The sequence below is a fragment of the Bos indicus x Bos taurus genome, chromosome 16, assembly GCF_003369695.1.
Source record: "Bos indicus x Bos taurus breed Angus x Brahman F1 hybrid chromosome 16, Bos_hybrid_MaternalHap_v2.0, whole genome shotgun sequence".
Taxonomy (NCBI): domain Eukaryota; kingdom Metazoa; phylum Chordata; class Mammalia; order Artiodactyla; family Bovidae; genus Bos; species Bos indicus x Bos taurus.
In genome coordinates this window covers 50,706,278-50,732,881 of record NC_040091.1, presented here as the reverse complement: position 1 = coordinate 50,732,881, position 26,604 = coordinate 50,706,278, and the positions used below count along the sequence as shown (strand labels likewise).

The window sequence follows — 26,604 nt, the reverse complement described above, 5'->3', positions numbered from 1 at the left end:
GTAAGAAAGGCCTGAGTGGTTTATTGACGCTAATTTCAGGTGGTTGCCCCTCATGACCACCAGCTAGTCATCCATTCATGTCCTGGTGACCGAGCTCATGTCCAGAAACTGCAAAGGCTCCAGTGGGAATCACGGTGCAGAAGCTGGGAGGCTGGCCACACAGGCCCTGCCTTGGGCGGCACGGACTCGGACCAGATCCTGAAGGAGGAGACAGCAGTCCCAGTAGAGATTCTGGGGAGGCCAGGCCACACTCCACCCGCATGCAGCGGGTGCCCCAACACTCCAGTCTCCACGGGAACCTTGGCTGGTGCCTCAGGGTGGGGGCAGCCAGACAGGACTGCCAGCCAGCGAGGTCCTTGGGAGGCTGGCGTGATGAGCCAGTCCAGGCTTCCAGGCAGCAGTCACAGGTAAATGTGGCCCTGGGTGGACACATCCCTGGGGGACCTTGACCTCCAGCAGTTTCAGGCCAGTTTCCATCCCCAGGTGGATGAGGACCTGTAGCGCCTGGGGCCCAGGCACGGCTCAGATGAGGGCAGCGTGCCTCTTGGACTTCTGTACAAAATGCGTTTCTGCTTGAACACAGACAGGAGTCAGCAGGAAGCCAAGCAGCTCAGTCCTGCAGCTCCTGGGACTGGGCAGCAACGCAGCACAGCCTGTGGTGCCTGAGCCTGGGGTGGGCAGGTAGTCCCCAGGTCCCACCTCCATGTGGACGCAGCTGGAACCTCAAAGGCCTGGGCCTCACTGCTCTCAGAAAGGATGCAACGTATCTGCTCACCATGGGCTCCAGGGCGGAGGAGCACCCGGGGTCCTGCAGGCTGTCTCTCTCATGGGGCCCAGACCCCATGTGCCTGGCTCCCCACCTGGGCTCAGGGGCAGAGGCTGGAGTGATGCTCCAGGTTGGTCACACTGAGTGCCACGTGTGGTGAGGAAGCCCTGCAGGTGGGTGGCTCTCCCTTTGCATATGTGGCTGTAATCAGACGAGCCAAGCCAAGGCCATGTCTGGGCCCATCCTGAGGCCTCGCTGGGCAGCACCCAGCCTTTGTGCATGGGGGCCCCTCCTCTGCGGTGCGTGGAGCTGTGGGTGGACCTTGGGGTCAGACGTTGCTCACCCGGGCCTCCACAGAGGAGACAGTGGTGGGGCCCACATCCCTGTCCAAGGGCCGCTCACGCCGGACGTAGCGCGGCTTCCGCACTGAAATAGAGTCAGAGACAGGCGGGGTCAGAGCAGGGCCTGACATGGCAGGAGGGCAGCAGACTTCCCTGGGGCTCACGGGAGTGGGGGTGGGCAGCCACAGGGGAATGGGGGTGGAAGCCCACTGAGCTCCACCTCCTGGAAACCTGAAGCCCCTTGGCCAGGGCAAGGGTCTGGCTCTCCTGAAACACAAAGGCACAGGTCGTGATGTGCTAGAGGGTGGACGGTGGCCCCCTGCAGTGTACCCGTCCTAAGGTCCAGAAGCTGGGGATGTGACCTCACTTGGAGAAATGGTCTTGGCAGATCTGATTATCTGATGGGCCCTAAATCCAGTGTCCAATGTCCTCATGAGAGGGAGGCAGAGAGCAGGAGACCCAGAGGGGAGAAGCCAGTGGAAGGTGGGGCAATGGCCAGAGGGATGTGGCCACAAGCCCAGGGACACCTGCAATCCCAGAGGTCAGAAGAGGCAGGAGGGACCCGCCCCAGAGCCTCTGGAAGGAGCGGCTCTGCCCACACCTGGACTTCTGACTTCTGGCCTCCAGGACTGTGAGAGAAGACACTTCTGTCCTCTCGAGCCCCCATTTGCAGACTTTGTTATGGCCATTGCGGGAGACAATGCAGGCACCTGTGCTTGGACACGGCGCCACTCGGAAGAAATGAGATGTGTGTTTCACCGGACAGAGCAGATCTAGCCTTGACAGAGTAACTTCTCTGTCCCCCAAAGGAGGACGTCCCCACCTGTCCCCACTCCAGATCTCTGCATGGTGGCAGGAACAGTCTGGGGAGGAGGCGGGTGACGCCTGCTCTGTGGCTTGTGGCTGCGACCTCCCTACTCACGGCATCAACCGTGACACAGATGACACGGTCAAACTAAAGTGCCCGTCACCCTGGAGGGGCCGTAGGAGAGCCGGTGCGAGCCACCAGCTCCTGGCTCGGGCAGAGCGGGGTCCTGGAGAAGGGCAGAGGGTGGCAGAGGTGACTCTGGACCCATGTTGGGAACCCTTGACACACTGAGCATCTGAGGAATAAAAGGGAAATTCTCACCAGAGACAAGGCACCCGATAGGATGTGGGGTAGGAGGAGCTGACGTACCTGAGGACTGAGGTGGGGGAATCATCACGGCCTTGAAAAGAGAAAAGGCACAGTGAGAACTGTGGGCAGGACGACCACCAGTCCAGACGGACAGACACCCAGATGTACAGACACAGGGCCTCCGCCTGCCCATTGGGTACTTACGGCTTCGCCAGGCTGCAGGGCGGGAGCTGCAGGGAGAGCACAGGTGTCACCTGGAGGCCACAGAGCTCCCTCAGCCTGAGCGGGGGGGTGGCACGTAGCCTAAGGGAGCCTCACTTGGGGAGCCCTCAGCCTGTGGGGGTCCCTCAGCCTGAGGGGGCATAGCCTGGGGGAGCCTCAGCTTAGGAAGGGTCCCCTCAGCCTAAACAGGTATTGAGGGGCCATCAGCCTGCGGAGGGGTCCTCTCAGCCTAGGCAGGTGTCCGTGTATCCCTTAGCCTGGGGGTCCACAAGCCTGCAGAGGGTCCCTGGATCCAGGCTCACTCCAGTCCCTACTCCTGTGTCTGTGGATGCCCTCAGCCTACCCCTGCACTTGGGATGGTGTCCCCTTATCGCCTTGAATCAAGCCACCCACCACCCTCCCCAGCATCCTGCCATCTCCATGGAGCAGACAAGCCAGTCTGCAGAGTGTCTGCCACCGTCACCTTCACAGTGAGACCCCATGACATCCACACAGACCATTCCTAGGATGTGACCACCCCCCCATCCTGACATGAGAGCCATGTGACAACCCAGCCCCCTCTAGGCTGCCTGAGATGAAGCTTTGCCCCCAGACATCAGCATCTCAGCCCGGCCCCATGCTGTTCCCCTGGGACCCCTGGAAGGAGGGGGTACCTCTGTTTCTTCCATAGAAGACCTTGGGCAGCTTGCTGGCTCGCTTGAGGTAGAAGAATGCAGCCACGGAGAGGATGAGGCCCGAGCTGATGAGAAACGTCCCCAGGAAGAGGGAGGCGGCCACCTGAGGGCCCCCTGCAAGCAAGGTGAGGGCTGGTGGTGTGCACACTTGGGCTCCCGCAGGGCCGAGGGTCCTGCATGCAGAGGTCCCCTGCACTCAGCTGACTCCCCAGGCGTCAGCTGGGGAGTTCTCAGGGGGTGGGCTGTCGAGAGGTCCAGGGTCCCCAGCTCAAGCTCTCCATCCCCTCCTCATTACTTGGCACCCACTCAGGGCCCCACAGCTCTGGCACAAGGATGACCCTGGCTTGCCTGTCGACTGTCACCCGGGTGGCCTTCCCAGCACGAGGACACCAGCCATCTCCACCTCCACAGGATCAGGACAGCCGGCAGACTGATGCCGAGCAGGGGGACTCTGCGTTCAGAAGCCTGTGGCAAGCGCCCTTCTGACCCTGCCATGTAGACAGGAGGCCAGCTATGGCCACACTGGAGCCTCAGGAGGGACGACTTCCAGCTAAACTGGCCTAGATTTGCCACAAAGGAAATGGGCTCAACACTGGACTGCATGGGCCTTACCTACCCCCCTCCGCTGCAGGGCCCAGCCCCATATCGCAAGAGGCAGGGGCTGTCTGTGCCCAACTGCCCTAACGCTGCTGTTCAGCCCACAGCAGCACAAGGCTACTTGCTTCCAGTTCTGAGACTCGCAGGGAAGGCCTGAACCATTGGTCCAGGTCAACATGTCCTCTGCTGAAGGACCAGGGTCTGGACAATCATAACCCCCAACACCTCAGAAGAGGAGGTGGCCTCACTCATCCTCTTGAATCAACCCCAGGCCCAGGGCAAGTCCTGCCCCCTGACTGCAGTGGCCTCGGGTGGCCTGAGTACCATACCCCCATGGCCTGGCCACTCTGTGGCTCCGCAGGTGTCTCAGGTACGATGGGACTCCTGGCAGCAGGAGCAGGCTGGGGCCCAGAGTGCCCAGGAGGTGGCTCCTGTGTCTGCCCTGAGGACCAGGTGGCGTAGTGGGCCCTTTTCTCTGCCTACAGTGTCTGTAGTCTCTTCAGAGACCTACGTCCTAGAGGAGCCCCCAGGGACAGGGCTGGGGTTCCTCAGGATGTCTTCCCATCATGGAAAACCATACGTCTTGGGCTCCCAGGGACTGGGGGGCTTGGGCAGGGTGGTGGCTATGAGCAAGGCAAAAGGTTAAGACGTATGGCCTGTTCAGAGGCATGTGGGGGCCCATGCCAAGTGACCCCAGCCACACCCACCCTTTTGAATCAACCCCAGACCCTGACTTCAAAGCTGATAAAGCCTCCAGACCACAGGCTCTGCTCTGTGAGCAGGGCGGGGTCCTGTGCAGAGCTCTTGGCTGGGGTGGAGTGTGCCCTTGACTGTGGACATGGCCCTGCTGTGGCCAGCACGGGTGACTGTGTCTGCACTGGAAACAGCTCTGATGGTGCCCTGCATCTCCCCAGAACTGGCGTGGTGAGCTGAGACACTTACCAACACTCTGCCACCCAGGCATCCCTGCGCTCTTGTTCACAGGGAACTGTGCACCTCGGCCGGCAACTGTGGGGGAGCACAGCAGTCAGTGCTGCTGGAGGACCCCGGGGAGCCAGAGATGCAGCCCAAATGCAACTGTGGCCCAGAAAGGAGAAAGGGAGGTGGCCATGGAGGCAGAGCAGCCCCTGCCCCACAGCTGCTCTGAGGGACATGAGGACTCAGGGAGGGGACTCTGGGGGCCACGGGGGGACAGTGTCCCAGGACGGGGGACAACACCCCGGATCCCCACCCTTTCCTCCAGCACTCGGAGGTGTGGCCCCCTGGGGAGAAGCAGGCCGGAGGACGGGGTGGGGAGGGGGGCGGAAGGACGTACGGCCTCTGCACTCGGAGCTGTTGTGGGTTCCGTTCCTGCACTGGACGCAGCTGACGCTCCCATCCTCGGCCGGGCGCCCGTAGCAGCCTGTGCCAGGGGACAGGAGAGGCAGCTCGAAGCACAGCCACGCCAGCTGGCTGCCTTCAGGGAGCACTATGCTTTGCGTTTGTAAAACTATGTTTATTCCAGAACACTAGTTCACCCATTCTGGAAGTTAGGATGGACTTCAGAAAAAGAAGCCCCTCCAAAGGAACCACAGCCTGCCTTTTCTTGCCTGGGGATCCCCATGGGCCCCTTACTGGACGTCTTGGAAATGGCTTCTACAAGAATGGAATCTACAAGTATTAGGAATAGGCCTTCATTTCTTGTAAGAACCGGGCTTCTCTTCTGAAGCAGGTGGACTCTTTTTCCTTCACTTGGCATTTCTTGGGAGGGGCAGACGTCAGGGCATCTCAAGGAGGCCCAGGAATGTGGGGTCCTGGGCACAGACCTGTCACCAAGGCAGCAATACCCTCGAGGGCTCCCTCAGCCAGCCCTAAGGTAACTGGGCTCCTTGGCAAAACTGCCAGGGTAGCTGACCACGAGGAGGCCCTGGGCTGTGTGTGCAGGGCAGGACTAGCGACCAGACTTAAGGAGCAAAGGTTGACTTTATGGAGCCTTACAGCACCTGGAAAAGAGCCCAGGGCCTGGCTCACTGGCTCTCCACCTTTCCCAGTGAGTAAGGAAGGTCACCGCCCAGAAAGGCCGGGAACCTTGGCACATGGGGACTCAGGAAGGGGGAATTCACCCCAACCTAAAGCTACTAAGGTGAGGTCTGGAGGTGAGTCCTCGGCTAGGCTTCCTGGATTCGAGAGGCCTTCAGAAGTCCCATCTGAGAGTCCTTGTGAAGAGGCCAGCAAAGTAGACTTCAAAAGAGCCTATGTGGTCAATCACGGCTTTGGCTAAATTTCTTAAACAATCAGGCCCAATTTAAAGAGCATAGACTTATTTTTAAGTCACTTTGTGTCACTGTGATTTTCTCTGGTGGAAAGGGGTGGCTGTAGAGAGAAGTGATCTTTCAGTAGCAGACTGGTCTGGCTGGTGGACAGCAGACTCCAGTCCTGCTCTTCAACCTTGAGGTCCAGCCCCCATAAACTGGACTGGATCCTGAAATCCCCAGCTCCTCCAGAGTCTGGCTCTGACTCTCTAAACTAACGTTTCTGCCTCTCGTCCACCTGCTGACTTGGAATCACCAAGAACCAAAACTGCCTTTTCCCAAAGCCCTGCAAACGGATGTGACCTTCAGGGCAGTCAACTCAACAGGTCACGGCAACCTGCTGCCATGCGGGCCTTCTGGAAAGTTCCAGAGAAAATCGGGTTGTATCAAGGATTTCCATGCTGCCGCCACCTGCTGCCCACATGCAGAGGCCTCACTGTGGATGGAGCCCACCCGCAACCCTCTTTCTGACGTGGTCTATGGGATGGCCTGTCCCAGGACTGAGGGTCAGCACAACGTGGGAGCCGGTGATTGCCTGGTTCCATCTGCTTTCTTTCCCTTTTGCTGATTTCCTGTCCCACAACTTCTAACCCAAATCTCTCCATGGCTACCAACTTGGTTTTCAATATGTGACACTATCTGAAGGTAAAGTCTCAAGTGGGGACTGAAGGAAACCAGAATATGTCACCACTTCAGCGCAGAGATTGTTTTGAGGTGAGGCAATGAGAAAACAGCAGGTGCCAGAAGGGTGCTCTGACCTCCCTTTTCTTCCCAGAAGCAGGAAACAAACCCCATGAGAGCTGCCCCTTTCCCCCAACCAGGAGGAGACAGGACTCAGGGGCCTTGTCACCATCCCCCTCGATCCCCTTCAGCTGCCCCAGTGTCTCAGTCACTTGCCCACAGTCACCTCCTCATTCAATCTGATGTGTTAGCACTGAGGTTCTGCCACTCGTTTGGGGCTTCATTTCCTCCTGAGTCACGTAAAACTTCACACGTTTTGTGTACTTTGCTGCTCCTATCTTACGTCAGCTTGTCTCAACCCAGCTGAAACTCGCTGCGGGGAACAGGCAGTCTTGCCTGCCCCTACCTCCCAGGACGAGGCCACCGTGTCCTCCTGGGGTTCTGCCCTCAACTCCCATCATGAGGCCCCATCAACCCTGCTGCCTCTGCCCACACCCCAGCCCCTCCTTCCCTAGGCCACCTAGGCTGGTTCACACCAAAGCTCACCTGGGCCACACAGGCTAGTGCCTGGGCAGGTGGCGTTGATGTTCCCCGCATCCACACAGCACTCAGGCTGCTGACCCTAGAGGGGAGACAGCAGTGAGTTTCTGTGGCCAGGTGGTGTGTGTGGGCCAGGCCCAGGGTGGTATCCACAGAGGGGCTCCCAGAGAGCTCACCCCTACGCCCAGGGCCCAGCCTCTTATAGTCAGCATCTGGGGACTGCACCTGCTGACCTAGAGCGAGGTCAGGACACACGACTACACCGCACAGACCCTCCCTGGGACAGCACTTGCTCTCTGGCAAGCGTTTGGAGATTGAATCACAACTGAGGTGTCCGGTTGGGACCTGCTGGGGCACTCTCCCCAGCACCCAGACTCCCAAGAGCAGGAAGGAGACTCCCTCGGGCTGACCCAGAGAGCCCGTCAGGGATGTGCTGGAGCAGCCTAGTGGGCAGGGATAGACCTCTCCTCCACTGCCCGCTGCCCTCCCTCGGGGCCTCCCTGCCACCCTTTCTCAGGGGTCTCTTGGATCAGGGGCAGAGCTGCCACCTCTCGCCTTGTGAGCTACAGGCAAGCACAGGGCAGGCATTTCAAACATGAAGTTATTAGTCGCCACTTGCAGCTGGTGGCTTTGAAAATCAAAAAATGAGGCTGCTAAGAAAACAGGCACATGTGTTTCTGGACTGTGGTGACTCAGGAAGATAAACCCAGGCTCCCGTGGCCTCCCTGGTGAGAGGCCTGGGTGGGCTCTCATGATGTGTCTGCCCCTCCCTCCCGACCAAACAGCTCACAGGCCTGGACGCCTCAGTGATGCTCCTGCAATAGACACCCCCTGGGGGGATTCCAGCTCGGCCCCCACAGAGGAAAAGTTTGCCCCAGGCAGCACTTCAGGGGCAAACACGCTGGCCAGGCCCACATGCAGGAGTGGGTGGTGTGGGTGCTTCATTCACAGACCAGATGGTTAGAGGTGCCTCGAGAGCACGTTCCAGGCAGCTCTGCTCTGTGTTCACCCAGGTTTCCCAAGACCTGGCCCAGGACTGGCAAGGAGCGCCTAAGGGTGACCAAGAAATGGAGGGCGCCATGGGGGCCAGGCCAAGCCTGAGAAGGGAGGCTCAGCTGTCCTGTCCCACCCAACCCAGCTGAGGCAGAGTGGCCGGAAGGCCCACCATCCTGGAGACGGGCAGCCGGGTGTGTGTAGACGTGGCCAGGCACCTCCAGGAACCACTGCTCAGCACACCTGTGTCACTGACTTGGTAGTCGTCACCTGGCCAAGTTGAGCCTGGAGCGGGCATCTGTCCATCCCACTAGCTCTGGCCAGTGCCAGTGGGCAGCTGTGTGGAGACCCCATTTCAGCTCCAAGAAGAGGTCCAGCTGGGCAGAGGGAAAGGAGGGTCTAGCAGGCAGAGAGGAGCAGGGGCCAGGGGTAGGCCCGTGCGTCAGCTGCCCACCCAGAGTCACAGGCCCCAATCCTGCAGGGTGTACAGTCAGTGTCTCTGGGGCTGGTACAAGGGTGGCACCCACAGGTAGAAGGGCGAGACCCCCTGGTGAAGGGCCCACGTGCCACATGACAGGTGCTTACCGCAGTTCCTGAGGCTCTGCTAGCAACTTCCACCAGGAGGCCAGCCAGGAAGACGGCACGCCGGAGCGCCATGTCCTGGACTGCAGGCTCTGTGAGAGAGAGGGGTGCTGTGTGGCTGCAGGTGCCACCTGCCAGCGCAGGGCATGGTTGAGGGAGGTGGGCTGGGGCAGAGGACACTTACCTGGCCCTCTTGGATGAGGGCCGTAGACATTCAGGCCCTCGCCACCCTCGATCAGCAGTCAGGGGGTTGGTCGCTGGCTCCAGAGTGTCACAACCCTGGAGCCCAGCCTGCAAATCCAGGTGGACAGGTGAGGCCCCGCTGCTGGTCAAGCACAGCCAAAAACGTCTGGGCCTTGGCCTTGGGGCTCAGGGTCTGACCAGACTTCCCTTCAGGAGCCCCCAGGGCTCAGCCTGCCCGGATCGGGATCCGACAGACTCACTCCCTTCCACTGGCTTTCCGCCACCCGTGCACTGGGGCTGCCCAGAAGGGAGGCTGAACCTGAGCGGAGGGGTCAGGGGAGCTGGCCATTCTACCCGCCACTTCATCCTGTCCTCGTAAGACCTGCATTCATTTTCCAGCATTTTCACCCAGAGACAGAACTGTCCGGCAGTGGGGTGTGCCTCTGAAGGGCCAGGCCGGTCAGAGGAACACAAGCTGCCCACCTGCTGTCATCACAGAAGGGCGTGTGAGCAACCTCTAGCTGGGGCGACGGCACAGGGAGTCCCAGGCAAGAGCTTCTGGTGGCCGGTGGGTCCAGAGAGCAAACAGACAAAATAGGACCACCAGCCTCAAGTAAACTTCCTAACACGGAAACCACTTGAAACGAGACAGCCCAGGTGATTTAGTGCTCATGCTGCCACATCTCTAGAGTAACCAGGGAAACACACTAGCCTGCACGATCCTGGAAGTAAACGTTAGTTGGATTTTTAATCAATTTCTGCCAGGTGGGAACCACAATTATAATCTGTCCCAAACACACAAAAGTCACTTCTAAAAAGACTTTTCTCTTATTAAAAACAGCTGTAGGAGGAAGCTGTGCATGAGGAAGATGAGCTCAGTTTCAAGGGAGGGTGTGTCCCAAAGAGCGCACTTGGGCCTGGGGGATGATGAGCGGCTCCGTCCACTGGCCCGGGGCCCAGGGGTCCCAGGCAGGGGTGTGTCCTGTTGCTCGCTCTGTCCTGGGTTCAGTCCAGGCTGATGGAGCAGATGGTGCTCCCCTAGTCTGGAGTCAAGTACCCTCATTAAAAACACCAGCTCTTCCCTGGGGCACCGGCCCCTTTCTAGGATGTGAAGTCCCCTCGGTGGCAACTACTGGTGTCACACACACACTGCCACCTTTGATTCAGGAATCAGCTCAGCCGACACCTCCATCTGCTTCTTAACAGACACCACTGATAGTGTGCACACCACACTGCCCCTTCTCAGACCCCACCACTACACGTGGACTGTGTCTCCTGGAATTTCAGGGGAAAAGACCGCACCATCCACGCACCTTGGGTTGGGCTCCTGCCCATCAGCATGGCCACGGGGATCTTTGAATTCCTCTGTACTTTGCCCTCTTGTGACTCAGTGGCATCCACTGTAAGGACGCTTCCCCTGCCCACTCCCTGCCAATGGCCACATGGGTGTTTCCGCATTTTGGCTAACGCTGCCGGGGACATTCTTGGGCCTGTTCCTGCATGGTCACTTGCCTTCCTTCTTGGGTCAACATCTGGAAGCACTGGGCCAAGGTAACTCTGAGAAGCTAATGCCCAGCTGTTCTCCGGCCATGGCTCCACATGCAGCCTCTGCAGCTCCGAGCGCCTCACCTGCTCCGGCCACACCAAGTCGTGATCACACACTGGCAGGTGGGTGGCGGTTCTCCTCTGTTCCCATCTGTTTCTGCAGCTAGATATGGTCAGCACCTCTGTCCTGCTTGTGGGCCACTCACACTCCTTACATCTCTTGTGATGAGTCTACTCACATCTCTGGGCCACCGTGTTCGGCTGAGCTGTCTTTCTGTTATTACGTGCTAGCTCTTCACATGTCCTTTGCCGGGTATGTGTACTGCAGACATTTCTCCCATTCTGTGACTTGTCTTTTCATTTTCTTATGGGTCTCTTTAGAAGAACAAATGTTTCATTTTCATAAAATTAACTGCACCCATTTTTTTCTAATGGTTCTTGCTTTTTTCCATCCTAAGCACTTTTTCAGATTTCTTAGCATCTTCTATGTAAATAATCATGTCCTAGGCAAATAAGTGCAGCTTTACTTCTTTACTTTTCCTGGAAGCTTGTTTCAGGGCACAGCATTTGGTCTACGTTAGAGAACATGCACTTGAAGGAATCTGTGTTCTGCTTCTGATGGGTGTGGCTCTACAAACACCACTCAGGTCAAGACTCCAGGAGTACCGTTCAGACCCTCTATGTCTTCACTGATTTCTTTAGGTCTTTTGTTCTAACAACTGGTGAGAGAAAGATGTTAAAATTGCCTATGATTGTGTAATTGCTTATTATTCCCTTTATTGGGTGTATTTGTAACTGATATGTTTTTCTGACGAAACAACCTCTTTATCACTAGAATTTTCCGGTTCTCTTTGGTAATGCTCCCTATCTTGAACCTACTTTACCTGATATTAGTATAGCCACTCCAGCCTTCTTGTGCAATTTGTAAACATACACATTTTGCATCCACTTATTTTCAGCTTGTGATTTTTATGTTTAAAGTGAATCTCCCATAGACAGCATGTCATAGGGTCTTGCTTATTATCCATTCTTATCATTTCTAACTTTTAACTGGAGAGTTTAGTCCACTAATATTTAATGTAAATATCACTGTGGTTAGACTCAGGCCTACCATTTTATTATTTGTTTTCTACTTGTTCCTTTGTCTTAACACACAAAAGATTATTTTTTTAGAACAGTTTTGGCTCATCGCTAAACTACGCAGGAAGTGAGAGAGTTTCATACACCTGCTGCCCCCACACAAGCAGAGCCTCTTCCATTATTAACATCCTGCCCCAGGGAAGCACTCTGATGAACCTACATGGGCACATCACTCTTGCCTCAAGTCCATGTTTAGAACAGGATCACTTTTGATGCTGGGCTTTGGCAAGTGTATAATGACACTGTGGTTGGGTTTAAGGCTACTGTTTTGTTTTCTGCTTGTCTCTCCAGTGTTTTACTTCTCTCTTTCCTGCTTTCTTTTACATTATTTGAATTTTTTTAAGTTCCCTTTCAATTTACCTTCTAGTTCTTTAGTTATGGTTCTCCGCATTATTTCATGGTTGTTGCCCTGACCCCGTTTTACAGCCTGCTTAGAACACTGCAGCACGACACGCCAAGGCAGAACCTGCAGGTCTGTGGACCCCTCACTGCGCTCATGTGATGGCCATCATGCATATTTCACCTGCATGCATTACAAACTCAAGACACGTTCTGATTTTTTTCTTTAAATACATATTTCACGTTTTTTGGTGGGGAGCGGGGTGAGTCACGTGGCATGCAGGATCTTAGTTATCGGATCTGGCATTGAGCTAGTGCTCCCTACATAGGCAGTGTGGAATCTTAATCACTGGACTGCCAGGGAAGTCCCTAAATACATACTTTAAAGAAGACGTTCCCCCAAGTATTTACTCTTTCTGATGCTCATCACTCGCATAAAGATCTGAGTTTCACTCTCATATCATTTACCTTCAGCCAGGAAAAACTTCCTTTAGCATTTCTGACAGTACACAGATGATGGCAACAAATTCTACCAGCTTTCCTTTTTCTGAAAATATCTGTATTTAGCACATGCTGCTGGGAGGTTGACTGTCTTTCTTCCAGCACTCCACTGGCCCTCTGATGGTAAGTTTCTAGTGTTCGCAGCACTGTGTGTATGTAATCTGTTGTTTTTCTCTGGCTGCTTTCAAGATTTTTAAAGCGAATCTTAAAGTGTTCAGTAACTTAAAAATGATGTGTCCAGGTGTGGTTTTAGTCATATTCACCCGGTTTGAGACTCCTTGAGCTTCTTCAATCTATAAGTCTATGTTTTTCGCCACACTGGGAGAGTCTGTTCTTCAAGCGCTTCTCCGGCCCCACCGCGCCTCTCGCCTCCTCTCCGGGCCCCACAGTCACTGTGCACTTCACACTCGTCGATGCCCTCTGAGTCCCTAAGGCTCCTCTTGCTTTCCCCCATCTGAATACTTCTTGTCCTTTCCAGTCTATTATGCCCATTCAGTGAATGTTTTATTTCAAGTGTTATATTTTTCAATTCTAAAATTTCCATTTGACTGGTTTTAAAAAACATTTTCTATCCCTCTGCTGAGATTTCCTATGTTTTTGTTCACTAGGAGTGTATTTTCCTTTACGTCACTGAACACAGTTACTCCATTGGCTTTGAAGTGCTTGTCTGATCACCTAACACCCGAGTCATTACATGATGACAGTCTGTTGATTGATTTTCCCTTGAGGATGGTTCACAGCACCCCAGCTCTTTGTATGTGGAGTAACTTTGGATTGCAAAGACTCTGCAACCTGTTATGTTGCAGAGACTCTGAATTCAATTATATTCCTCTGAAGAGAGGAATGGTTTTGATTTGGTGGTAGTGGTTTAGTCGCTAAGTCGTGTCTGACTCTTGTGACCCCATGGACTGTAGCCTGCCAAGCTCCTCTGTTCATGGGATTCTCCAGGCAAGAATACTGGAGTGGGTTGCCATTTCCTTCTCCAGGGGATCTTCCTGACCAAGGAATCAAGCCCAGGTCTCCTGCAGTGCAGGCTGATTCTTTACAGAGCTACAAGGGAAGCAAGGGAAGAGAGTTTATGGTTATGATTTAGTAGGTAATTAATTTCATTAGATTCAAAAAGGAAACTGTCACCATCAATGTTGTGATAAGTGGCGGCCTCACTCTTGGTCGAGGTGGCTTCCCACCTGCCCTGTGTATGCTTGGTTCAGGGCTTGGCCAGAAATTGGAGTAGAATTTATTTGCAGAATTCATTTTTCTGGGAATTCTCTTACTCTGAAGCAGCTGCATCATGCCCAGCTCCTCGCCCTGTCTAACAAGGAAGGGCGTGGTCTTTCCACCAGAGTTCTAACCACCCCACACCACCGCTGCAACTACACTGCCCTCAAAGTTACGACATACAAACAGGAAACACACTCTGGGCCTGCCACTTCCTCTAAGTTTAAGCTGCCCTCAGAACCTGCCTGCCGTGTCCCTTCTCAGGTGTCCTCAGGCAGCTGCTTCCTGTAGCTTGTTCTTGGTTGATAACTGCCACCTGAGGGAGAGTCGCTTTGTTGGAGCTAATTCTTCTACCCTGGGAACAACTAACTGCACTGCATGGTTTTTTTATTCAAAAACCCAATGGTGGGCACAGAGGCTGTTTCCAACATCCTGCCCCTGGTCAGCAGCAGGGCACATGGAGAGAACTGCTTGGCCATGACGGTCTTGTCTCCACTGGGCAAGAATCAGCCCCAGGGCAACAAACAGGGGATGGATGCCCAAACACTATTCTCGTTTAAGAATGTGACTCCAGTCGCAAAAAGATTAATTTAAAATAGTAAGTTACACTGAACATTACTTTAGTAGCCCCTTTCATCTCTAAAGCATTCCCTGAAGGATGATCAAATCAATCACCTGAGGTTTATTCTCCTATGATATGTATTTTCACAACTTGGAGATCATACAGCACCCGTTGTGCGCCAAGCACCACTCTGAGTTCTTCACTCATATTAACCCATTCGACCCTTTCAACAATGCCTGCAATAGACTCCTTTTAAAGAGGGGAAAACGGGCTTCCACAAGACCACATGGCGAGTACATGGCAGGGTGAGGACCAGCCAGGCCTGGTGCCAGAGCACCTATCTACCCACCACACTGAATTGGGGTCCAAATGTTTCTCCTGAAGCCAGTGGGCACTGCTTGTTTTACAGTGTTCAACTAATACATTTAGCATGTCTGGCCAAGTATGGTGCAGTTCTACAGAAGTTCTCTTTTTTATTTTGGCTGCACAGAGAGACTTGTAGAATTTTAATTCCCTGACCAGGGATCGATCCCAGGCCCTTGGCAGGGGGAGCACAGTCTTAGCCACTGGACTCAGAAATTCTCAATGTAGTAAACAAAGACATCTGAGACTTTAAAAATTAAATATAGTACACCTCTATTTTTAAAGAATATTAGCTAAAGACAAAAATTGTGTGGTAGGATTTTCTAGCACAAGAAGTAAAACATCCCTCCAAGAGTACAAGAAGTAGAAGGTGGTCACTGGGACCCTCTGTATACAGATCTCACATTGTTTGTGAAGTATAGGATTAATTTTTAAGGTAGACCATGACAAATTAAACCTCTACAGGAACCCCTAAAAAAGTAACAAAAGGGCAGAACTAAAATGTCGATAAATATCAAACAAAATTTTTAAAAACTTGGATTCACCAAATGAAAGGCAGGAAAGGAGGAATAGAGAAACAGATGGAAAAACAGAAATCACACATGAAGATGGTAGACTTAAACCCAAACACTCTAATAATCGTACTAAATACTCCATCAAAAAGTAGAGATTAACACTACTAACCACTAGGGAAATGCAGCAAATATACTACTCCACAACCGTGAGGATGGCTGCTATCCAAAAAAGCCAGAAAAAACGAACGTGGAGAAATTTCCACCACCTTTTCTGTTGCTGGGAGAAATGTTAAGTGGTGCAGCTGCTGTAGAAAAGGGCAGGGCACTTTCTCAAATAAAACACAGAATTACCATATGATCCAGCAATTACACTTGTGATTATACACTCAAAAGAATAAAAAACAGGGTCTTTAAGAGACATTTGTACACTGGTGTCCACAGCAGCATTATTCACAATAGCCACACAAACACACAAAGGGTAGAAACAACCCAGATATCCATCAGTGAATGAATAAACAAAATGTGGCCCATCCATACAATGGAAGATCATTCAGCCTTATACAGGAGGAAATTCTGACACATGCTACAACATGGGTGACGTAATAAAAGGTGACATAAGCCAGTCACGAGAGGACAAATAATGTGTGATTCCACTTATATGAGGTCACCAGGGGCAGCAAATCCATAGAGACAAAAAGTAGGAGGGTGGGTGCCAGGGGCTGGGCAGGAGGAATGGGAGTTAGTGTTTAATGGGGATAGAGTTTCAGTTTGGAAAGATGGAAAGTTCTAGAGGCAGATGGTGGTAAGTATTGTACAATATCATAAAAATTCTTAATGTTACAGGCTATAGACTTAAAAATGGTTAAAATGGTAAATTTCATATTATGTATATTTTACTGCAATAAAATATCCGGAAAAAATGAAAGTACATAATACATATAAAGTGCCTCATAAATGATAGTTATTAAAGTTATTTTTTTTAAATAGAGATTGTCAGATTGAATAAAAAAGCAAGACCAAATGATATGTGCTTTATAAGAAACAAGTTTAACTCTTGTATAGATATATATAAATAATATGCATAATATACATATTTTAGAAAACTTATGAATTTTTGCCTAACTAAAAAAAATTATGACAGTTTGATTCTACTTGTTTAACTTAGTATGAATAGATTGCTAGGTTTCTAATTTTAAAAATAGATATGAGACAAGCAACAAAGGTTTGCTGTACAGCATGGGGAACTACTGTCAATATCTTGTAATAACCTACAACGGAAAATATAAAAAATAATATGTTTATGTATAACTGAAACACACAAGAAAAGAATTCTACATTTTGAAATTTAGTAATGTTTATCTTTTTGCCAGTTTTTCTAAATGTCCTATGGACATCTAATAACGTATGATATACAAAATTTTAAACATTTTATGTAGGATATAAGATTAATATAAATTAATATAAGTAGAAATCTATTATATTTAAATTATTAATGACATCATTCAAGATGCTCCTATTCTTATTTTTTCTGCACTTGATAAAATATTCTCAGAGAACTGTTAATATGTCTCACTATGATTATATTTTTTTCCCTTATATTTCTTCTGATTTTTGCTTTATGTATCTTTGTTCCTTTGTTGTTTCATGTTAAATGGCTTTATGATGTCTATCTTCTTTGTGAACTGTACTTTTTATCATTAAAAATATTCATCTTTGTTTCATTTAAAAATAAATAAAAATTTAAAAGAAGCAAATATTTTAAAAAAAGAAACAAGCTTGAAACATAAAGACACAGAATATTGAAAGCACAAGATGGAAAAGATAGTCTATACAATTACTGAGCGTAAGACACTCATGCCAATATATTGATACCAGACAAAGCAGACTTCAAGAAGATAACTGCCTTAGAGAAGAGAGGGACCTTTCACAACAATAACACAGTAAATTCATCAAGAAGATAATCAATCTTCTTATATTGATTTGTATGCACTCAATAAAACCTTCCAAATACATGAAGTTGACAGAACTAAAAGGAAAAAGACAGATTCACAACTGTGATTGGAAACTTTAATATCCCTCTTTCAGTAACTGACTGGACGAGTAGAGAAAAAGAGAAAAAGGATATATCAACTGACTCAACTCACAAGTATAGAATATGACACTCAACAAAAGTATAAGACACATTCTTAAGTGCAAACAAAATATTCACTAACAGACCATATGCTAGACCATAAGACAAGTGTCAACAAATTCAAAGGGTAAAAATCATACAGAATATATTCTCTAATATATTCAGAATATAAATCAATAACTAAAGATACTCAGAAAATCTCCAAATATTTGTAAAGGAAACAACAGACTTCTAAATTACTCGTGGATCAAACACAAGAAAATTTCAAGTATTTTTAACAAAAAGATAAAGTGCAACCTATCAGATTTTGTGTAGGAAACTAAGCAGTGCTTAGAAAGAAATTTGTGGTTTTTAATGCCTGTATAAGAAAAGACAAGTGTAAAATCATCGATCTATGCTTCCATCTAAGAAGACAGAAAAAGAAGAGTGAATTAAACCATGTTAGGCAGATGAAGGGAAATAACAAGAGTAGAAATGAATGAAACAAAAAATGAACAAAAGTTAGAGAAAGTAAGCCAAGTCAAAAGGTGGTTCTTTGAAAAGATTAATAAAATTGATAAACCTCTAGCAAGAATAATAAAAAAAAAATCAATGTGAATTATCTACATAGAAATTAAAAAGCAGACAGGCATTACTGCAAACACTACAAACCTGGTGGGACCATTAGTCAATATTATAAACAACTTTACGCCAATATATTCAACAACCTACTGCTGCTGCTGCTAAGTCGCTTCAGTCGTGTCCAACTCTGTGCGACCCCATGGACGGCAGCCCACCAGGCTCTCCCGTCCCTGGGATTCTCCAGGCAAGAATACTGGAGTGGGTTGCCATTTCCCTCTCCAATGCATGAAAGTGAAAAGTGAAAGTGAAGTCGCTCAGTCGTATCCGACTCCCAGCGACCCCACGGACTGCAGCCTACCAGGCTCCTCCGTCCATGGGATTTTCCAGGCAAGAGTACTGGAGTGGGGTGCCATTGCCTTCTCCAAATGAGCAAATTTATTTAAATACACAAATTAACAAAAATGACACAGATGAGGAAGAAAAATCTGAACAATTTTATATACATTAAAGAAATTGGGAGCTTTTCTGGTGGTCCGGTGGTTAAGAATTCACCTTGCAATGCAAGGGACACTGGTCCGATCCCTGGCTGGGAAGAGCCCACATGCCGAGGAGCAGTTGAGCCCGTGCACTGCAACTAGAGCCCATGCTCTCCAACAGGAGAAGCCACCGCACTGAGAAGCCCTTGCTCTGCAACGACACAGCAGCCACCGCTTGCCACAACTAGAGAAAGCCCATGACCAGCAACAAAGACCGAGCATAGCCAAAAATAAATATATTTTTTAAAAAAGAAACTGAATTAATAACATTAAAACTTCCCACAAGAAAAGGCAATGAACCCAGATGGCTTTAATGGTGAAGTCTATCAAAAAATTAAGGAGGAATCAATGCCTATACTACACAAAGCCCTTCAGAAAGCAGAGGGGAAGCCATATGTTCCAACTCAGTTATAAGCCCAGCAGGCAGGACTCAGACCCAGACCAGCAAAACCAGACAAAAACATCACAAGGGGAAAAAAGCAGACTAACATCCCTCATGAACACAGACCCCCAAACTCTTAACAAAACATTAGCAAACTGCATGCCTGCATTCAGCAAATACTGAAAGGTGACAAAACACGACCGAACAAGTTTCTTCCAGGAACTTAAGACTGACTTTACATCAAAACCAGTCATCAACCACTTTAACAGAATAAAAGGGTTCTACTAAATATAACCATTTGAGCAGATGCAAAACAAGCCTTTGACAAAATTTCAGCCCCATTCATAATAACACTCAATAAACTGAAAACAGAAGGAGATACCCTCAGCATGAAGAAAGACATCCCCAAACAACCCACAGCTCATGACAGGCTAACCGAGACAAGGCCAGGACACTCAGCCTCTGCAGGTCTTGTCAACACCGCCCTGTGGCTCAAGCCAGAGCAGTAACGACAGAAAACAAAGCAAAAGCCACAAGGATTAGAAACAGGAGTGATCCTGCCTCTGTGCTCACAGCATGACTGTTCATATGGGAGATCCTAGGAAATTTTAAAAACCTACTATGATTTGTAGGTGAATTCAGCAATGTTCCAAGAATATAAAGTGAAAATGCAAAATCAATTGTTATTTCTATACACTGGCAACAAGTGATTGGAAAATAAAACTTAAATAAATATTAATGTCATTCACAATAGCATCCAAAAACAATCTATTGGTGGGAATAAATTTAATAAAAAAACGTGTAATTGCTGTACACAGAAAACTACAAAATACTGCTGAGAGAAGTTCAAGATCCAAATAATGGAAAGATATACTATAATGGTATATATATATATTGGCACAAACACACACACATATATATGTGTGATATCTCCATTAATCCATGTGAATGAACTAGAAGACTCAATATTATTAACTTCTCCCTAAATTGATCCAATATTTTATATAATCCCAAGCAAAATTACAGCAGAACTGTCACAAGACAGTGTGGACTGATGAACAGAGATTAGTGTAACAGAAACTGACCCTCACAAAAACAGTCAAATGATTTGTGACAAGGTGCCAAAGCAATTCAATGGGGAAAGGAAAATTCTTTCAACAAGTGGTGCTGGACAGCTGGTTACTCGCATGGGATAAAAAGTGAGCCTAGGACTTCCTTGGTGGTCCTGTGGCTAAAGATCCGCCTGCCAATGCAGAAGACACAGGTTCAACCTCTGGTCCCAGTACCACACTACGGAGCCTGCACTCTAGAGCCCACAAGCCACAACTACTGAAGCCTGCAGCCCCTAGGGCCTGCGCTCCGCCACTGCAGTGAGAAGCTCGCGCATCCCGCTCGCCACAACTAGGAAAGCCTGCCCCAAAACAAAAACCTGCTGCTGCTGCTGCTAAGTCGCTTCAGTCATGTCCGACTCTGTGAGACCCCATGGACGGCAGCCCACCAGGCTCCCCCACCCCTGGGATTCTCCAGGCAAGAATACTGGAGTGGGTTGCCATTTCCTTCTCCAATGCATGAAAGTGAAAAGTGAAAGTGAAGTCGCTTAGTCGTGTCCAACTCTTAATGACCCCATGGACTGCAGCCCACCAGGCTCCTCCATCCATGGGATTCTCCAGGCAAGAGGACTGGAGTGGGGTGCCACTGCCTTCTCCAAACGAAAACCTACTGCAGCCAAAAAAAGTGAAACTAGGCTCACAGCATATGAAAAATCAATTAGAGATGGCTCACAGACCACCTGATGTGAAGAGCCAACTCACTGGAAAAGACCCTGATGCTGGGAAAGATTGAAGGCAGGAGGAGAAGGGGACCACAGAGGACGAGATGGTTGGATGCATCACCGACTCAATGAACGTAAGTTTGAGCAAGCTCTGGGAGATGGTGAAGGACAGGAAGGCCTGGTTTTTGGCCTTCAGTCCAAACTGGTTTTTGCAGTCGCAAAGAGTCGGACACAACTGAGCAACTGAACAACACAGACCTAAGCACAAAACTGAATCTATTAACTTTCTACAAGGAATTACAGGAGACTATCTTTTTGACTTTTGGTTGTGTGCGTGCATGCTCAGTCGCTTCAGTTGTGTCTGACTCTGCATGACCCTATGGACTACAGCCTGCCAGGCTCCTTTGTCCATGGGATTCTCCAGGCAAGAATACTGGAGTGGGTTGCCATGCTCTCCTCCAGGGGATCTTCCCAACCCAGGGATCGCACGCATGTCTCTTCAGTCTACCTATATCGGCAGGCAGGTTCTTTACCATGAGCACCACCTAGGAAGCCCATGATTTTTGGTTAGGCAAAGACTTTTAAATAGAACACCGAAAGTGTGAACCAAAAAAGAAAAACTGATAAAATGAACTTCAACAATATTAAACACTTTTGCTCATTAAAATACACTGTTATGGTGGATATACACTCTATGCATTTGCCAAAACCCACAGAAAGTTATATCATAGAGTATACTTTAATATACGCAAAAAAATCAACAACACCCACCAGGAATGTCAGGATGGAAAGCAGACTGTGACCACCGAATCCAACTGTATCACAACGGATGACACTAACACACAGGAGGGGACAGGATGAGAGTGTTTAGAAAATACTCTTTGGAAATTGTTAAGCCCAATGATAAGAAGAAACAGAATATAAAACATTGTACTCAAGTTGATAATTTTGTTTTTCAAGGTGGGGAGGTGTATCAGGTGAACAATTCTGAAACTGCTTTCTAAATACACTGGGGTGAGACAAATAAGAAAATGACGGCAATGGTGGTGAGAAGGTTACACATAAGCACTTTCATTACAGATTACAGGTTACAGACACACAGGTGAACAGGCATATACTTACCTATCTGCTAAGAGGACTACAAGCAATGACCCCAGCAGCAGTGCCCACACCCACTGCCTGGTTCCTGGTCTCTAAATCCCACTCTCCAATGAAATGAACTAGTGCTCCTTGGAGAACTGTGGCAGGAACGCTACAAGAGGAAGAGAAGCTGGAGTGGCCGGCAGCGTGAGAAAGGGAAGAAGTTCTTAAAAGTAGGAGCTGGGGGTTGATGATGTCCTGGTGGTTAAGGCTGGAACAGATGAGCAGCCAGCCAAACAGCACAGAGCTGGGTCCCCTCCAGAGTGCAGACACACACCCACAAGTCCGTCCTCCTCATGGAATTCCAGAAGACGGTGGGTCTTCCCTGAGCTTAGCTCCCACCCCCAGCAGGGTGGGCTGCCTCTCCCTGCGTGGCTGCCAAAGAGACTGGAGAACAGGACAAGGAGCAACTCTCCTTGGCAGACACCACCTGAGCCAGGTGACCAGGCCGACGGCCCCCAAGATGTCGTTCAAACGTCAGCTGCCCTGATGTGATGTGACAAGAGGGCCACCTCACTTCTGGGGTCTTCTTTCCAAAAACCCACAACCCCTGTCCAACTAGAAGAAAACACAGCAGACAAACCCCAAATCAGGGATGTGCTACAAACACCTGAGGAGTTCTCCTCATAGCTGTCATGGGATCCAGGGCAGAAAGAGGACCCTGGGGCAGCATGTGACCTGAAGCCTGGAGTGCCGGGAACAGTAACAGAGCACTGTCGTGCTTCAGCTTTCACAAATGTGCCTCGGTTTGCAACTTTTCTGTAAATCTAAAACTACTCCAAAAGATTTTAAGTTAATTTTAAAGACACCATTAATAATGTGAATAGGCAAGTTCAAACAATGGATGGTAATTATCTATCTATCTGCATTAAACCCCAGTCTCCTCCATTATAGACAGATTCTTTATTGACTGAGCCAGGGCTTCCCCAGAGAAGGCAATGGCAACCCACTCCAGTACTCTTGCCTGGAAAATCCCATGGACGGAGGAGCCTGGTAGGCTGCAGTCCATGGGGTCACCAAGAGTCGGGCATGACTGAGCGACTTCACTTTCACTTTTTACTTTCATGCATTCGAGAAGGAAATGGCAACCCACTCCAGTGTTCTTGCCTGGAGAATCTCAGGGACAGAGGAGCCTAGTGGGCTGCCGTCTATGGGGTCGCACAGAGTCGGACACGACTGAAGCGACTTAGCAGTAGCAGCAGCAGCAGAGCTTCCCAGGTGACAGTAGTGGTAAACAATCTGCCTGCCAATGCAGGAAACATAAGAACTGTGGGTTAAATCCCTGGGTTGGGAAGATCCCCTGGAGTAGGAAATGGCAAGCTGCTCCAGTATTCTTGCCTGGGAAATCCCATGGATGGAGGAGCCTGGCAGACTACAGTCCATGAGATCATAAAGAGTTGGACATGACTGAGCATATATATACACACACACACACGCACACACACACACACGCACACACACACACACCTGTCTCAGCTTGTATCCAGAGACCTAAAGGACCTGCTTAGATGCCTTGAGTGGGCGCCACAGGTCCAGCATCAATATTCAAGCACATGCAAATGGAAGACACAAGCAAACACCTCTCTGCCCACCAAGCCCACACAGCAGTCTCATGCCCACAGAACACACATGGAAGAATGTGCACAATTCTGTCACCCAAGGCAATGCCAGGAACCCACACAAGTGCCCTCCAGGGACGGGTATCATGCTGAGGACAACCAAGGCCGCTCCACAGACTACAAGGTCTAACATGGCACCACAAAGGAATGAGGCAGAAGTCAGAACTGTGCCTGCTTCTGGGAGGCGGGCCTGGAAAGGCTTAGGAAGTCTCGGTCAGCCCAGGGCAGCGTAGACAAGGTGCTGCTCCTCACAGAACTGGGTCTGGGAGGCCCAAGATCCAGGTGCTGGCAGATCTGGGTTTGGTGAGGCCCTTTCTGGACTGCAGAAGGCTTCCTTCGAAAGATCCTCCAGGCCCTTCCTTGGTGTATGAGCAACTGTGTTCCTCCTATTGTTAGGGTATTGATCCCCTCATGGGCCCCACCTTACCCTGAGCACCCCCAAGGGCCCAGCTGTAGACACCATCACATGGGGATCAGGGCTTCCACCTGACAATCCAGAGGACCCGACACAAGGGAAGCTTTAGGGATGACAGAAGTGCCCTCTATCACCACAATGTGCTGGCTACACAGCTGTATACATTTGTCAAAATTGGTCAAATGAATCTATGCACCTCACTTATGTGAATTATACTTAATCATGAACTGAATAATTGCAATTCATTTTCAATTTTGAAAATCTTAGCCAAAAAGCTAAGGAATTGGGTACAAAAACTTGTTCAAGGTAATTAAAAATTCGGTGAGAATTTAAATTGTACCACGTCTTCTTTCACAACTCATTTTTCCTTAGAGGAACTGGTTTCAAGGAAGAAGTCACTGTGATTTCTGAACAAGTAACACTTCAGGTATCCAGGGGAATTATTCTGGCTCATCAATTTCCTGATGCTGGGAAAAGCTGAGGGCAAGAGAAGGGGGCAACAGAGGATGAGATGGTTGGATGGCCATCACTGACTTAATGGAAATGTGTTTGAGCAAACTCAGGGAGATAGTGATGGACAAAGAAGCCTGGTGTGCTGCAGTTCATGGGATTACAAACAGTCGGCTATGACTGAGCTACTGAACAACAACAATCAACTGGGGTTGGGTGCTGGCCAGAAAACCTCAGGAACGCCTTTCCAACAGGAGGCCCTGCCCGGGGAATCACGGTGGGAATGCACGCTTCGCCAACCTTCCCCGCGGCTGTGGCTGGAGAGCGGAGAGGGGCAGGGGGCCAACCGCTTCAAAGTTCACGTTGCTGATCTTTGCTTTTGCTTCTCCCACTGGATCTCCAGCTCCTCAGTGAGGCCACCGCTCATCAGCGTCTCAGCAAGCAAAGGGCGCCGAGGCGGAACATGGCTCTCGGGACAGAATGAGAACACAGACTCCTCGTTCACATGCTGCCCGTTCCGAAAATCCCCCCGCGCTCATGGAGGATCATCAGCGCAGTTACCGATCTGACAGCTGTACAGAAAACATTCCAGGCTGCTGACACGCTCTGTGGCCTCAGCAGCGCCGAGACAGTGCTGCCGGAGGACCCCTGGAGACTCGCTGGAGGGGGTCCTTGATCTTGGGGACGCAGGATTCTCAGTGATGCGGTGACCAGAGGGCGTTCTTCAAGTGAATTACCGGACAAATCACAGCTTACCTCGCGGAACTGGGCAATACAGGAGAGGCGGCAGCGCCCTCGGGGTGCCGGTGACCCCTAGAGGCGCGGCCGCTCCGCCTTTGGGAGGAGCGCCCACGGCGGGGTGGGGCGCGCATGTGCCAGGAGAAACTTTCCGGAAAACCCGGGTTTTATTTCCTCCGAGGAGCTGGTGAGATCACTGTGGCGGTTCAGATTCCGGCTAACACAGACTGCTGTGGGGGTACTGGGAGGAGCGGAGAAGGACGGGACCCAGCTCTACCCCCGGAGCCACAGGGACCCCGGAACAGGACAAAAGGGCCACCTGGGCTCTCGGGAACCTCCGAGGAGCGCGTTAACCCGAACGCTAACGCTGCGCCTTGAAACGCTGTGAGACGCGCGTCCGAAACCCGGTATCAAATAAACGGAAACTAAGCGTCAATTAAATCGTCCTGATGACAACGCACACAGACCCCGCTGAGCCACAGTGGACACACTAGGGGCGATAAACCCACTCGCTGGCCCTCCCGCGCGGCGGAGGCGTCCGGAGCCGGTGACGGGGGTGCGGACCGCGGAGGAGCAAAGCGGACGGACCTCGCGCCACCGCCCCACCCCGCCACTGCAGCCTTGCCGGGGGGCCGCACCCTGAGGGCCGCCCCAGCCCCTGGCCCGCCCCCGCGCCCGCCCCCCCCCGCCCCCGGCCCCTCACTCACCCCCGCGCCCTTCGAGTTCCTCTTTCGTACCCCCCGCCCTCCAGGCGGTCTCGTTGTGCCCCCTGGGACTTGTAGTCTCTCCGCCACCAGAGCCAGAGCGCCAGGGAGCGTGGCTCCCAGCCCAAAACTACACCTCCCAGCGGTCCACGGTATAACCGCCCGGTCAAGTGGGTGACAGCCCAGAGTTCTCGCGAGATCTAAAGGTGCACGCAGAGCGACCTGGGAAGTGTAGTCTAGGGCCCTGATCAGTTCTGTTCAGTTCGGTTCGGTCGCTCAGTCGTGTCCGACTCTTTACGACCCCATGGACTGCATCACGCCAGGCTTCTCTGTCCATCACCAACTCCTGGAGCTTACTCAAACTCATGTCCATCAAGTCGGTGATGCCATCGAACCATCTCATTCTCTGTCGTCCCCTTCTCCTGCCTTCAATCTTTCCCAGCATCAGGGTCTTTTCCAATGAGTCAGTTCACATCAGGTGGCCCTAAAGGATTGGAGTTTCAGCTTCAGCATCAGTTCTTCCCATGAATATTCAGGACTGATTTCCTTTTAGAATGGACTGTTTGGATCTCCTTGCAGTCCAAGGGACTCTCAAGGGCCTTCTCCAACACCACAGTTCAAAAGCATCAACCTTCTTCGGCGCTCAGCTTTCTTTATAGTCCAACTCTCACATCCATACATGACTACTGGAAAAACCATAGCTTTGACTAGACGGACCTTAATTGGCAAAGTAATGTCTCTGCTTTTTAATATGCTGTCTAGGTTGGTCATAGCTTTTCTTCCAAGGAGCAAGCATATTTTAATTTCATGGCTGCAGTCACCATCTGCAATGATTTTGGAGCCTGAAAAAATAAAGTTTCTGTTTCCATTGTTTCTCCATCTATTTGCCATGAAGTGATGGGACGAGATGCCATGATCTTAGTTTTCTGAATGTTGAGTTTTAAGCCAGCTTTTTCACTCTCCTCTTTCACTTTCATCAAGAGGCTC

At 50.4% G+C, this 26,604-nt stretch overlaps 1 protein-coding gene across 7 annotated transcripts; it reads right to left on the bottom strand.

The window, feature by feature from the left end:
- Nucleotide 1: 1 nt before the first annotated feature.
- Nucleotides 2–25,762, bottom strand: C16H1orf159 (chromosome 16 C1orf159 homolog). Of its 7 annotated transcripts, none has more exons than XM_027565273.1 (11): nt 23,738–24,257; nt 8,989–9,095; nt 8,808–8,896; nt 8,466–8,599; nt 7,236–7,311; nt 5,033–5,119; nt 4,660–4,725; nt 3,100–3,234; nt 2,429–2,454; nt 2,285–2,315; nt 2–1,192 (listed from the first exon to the last, which is right to left on the bottom strand). In XM_027565273.1, the coding sequence occupies exons 4-11, from the start codon at nt 8,574–8,576 to the stop codon at nt 1,095–1,097; spliced, it is 630 nt and encodes a 209-aa protein (XP_027421074.1). In that variant the 5' UTR covers nt 8,577–8,599; nt 8,808–8,896; nt 8,989–9,095; nt 23,738–24,257; the 3' UTR covers nt 2–1,094. The 7 variants fall into 7 exon arrangements, with proteins under 7 accessions (XP_027421074.1, XP_027421072.1, XP_027421073.1 ...); XM_027565271.1 differs by lacking the exon at nt 23,738–24,257 and adding an exon at nt 10,301–13,440; XM_027565272.1 differs by lacking the exon at nt 23,738–24,257 and adding an exon at nt 12,480–13,440 and having other exon boundaries at nt 8,989–11,251.
- Between the last annotated feature and the right edge of the window lie 842 nt (nt 25,763–26,604).

What these genes read in the sequence shown, in the direction of transcription:
- C16H1orf159 (XM_027565273.1), bottom strand. Translation starts at nt 8,576, where the DNA reads ATGGGGTCTCCACACAGCTGCCCACTGGCACTGGCCAGAGCTAGTGGG. An exon ending in CACTAGCCTGTGTGGCCCAG is followed by an intron (nt 5,120 to 7,235) that starts GTGAGCTTTGGT and finishes CCCCTGGCACAG; the next exon opens with GCTGCTACGGGCGCCCGGCC. An exon ending in GCCTGGGTGGCAGAGTGTTG is followed by an intron (nt 3,235 to 4,659) that starts GTAAGTGTCTCA and finishes CCTTGCTTGCAG; the next exon opens with GGGGCCCTCAGGTGGCCGCC.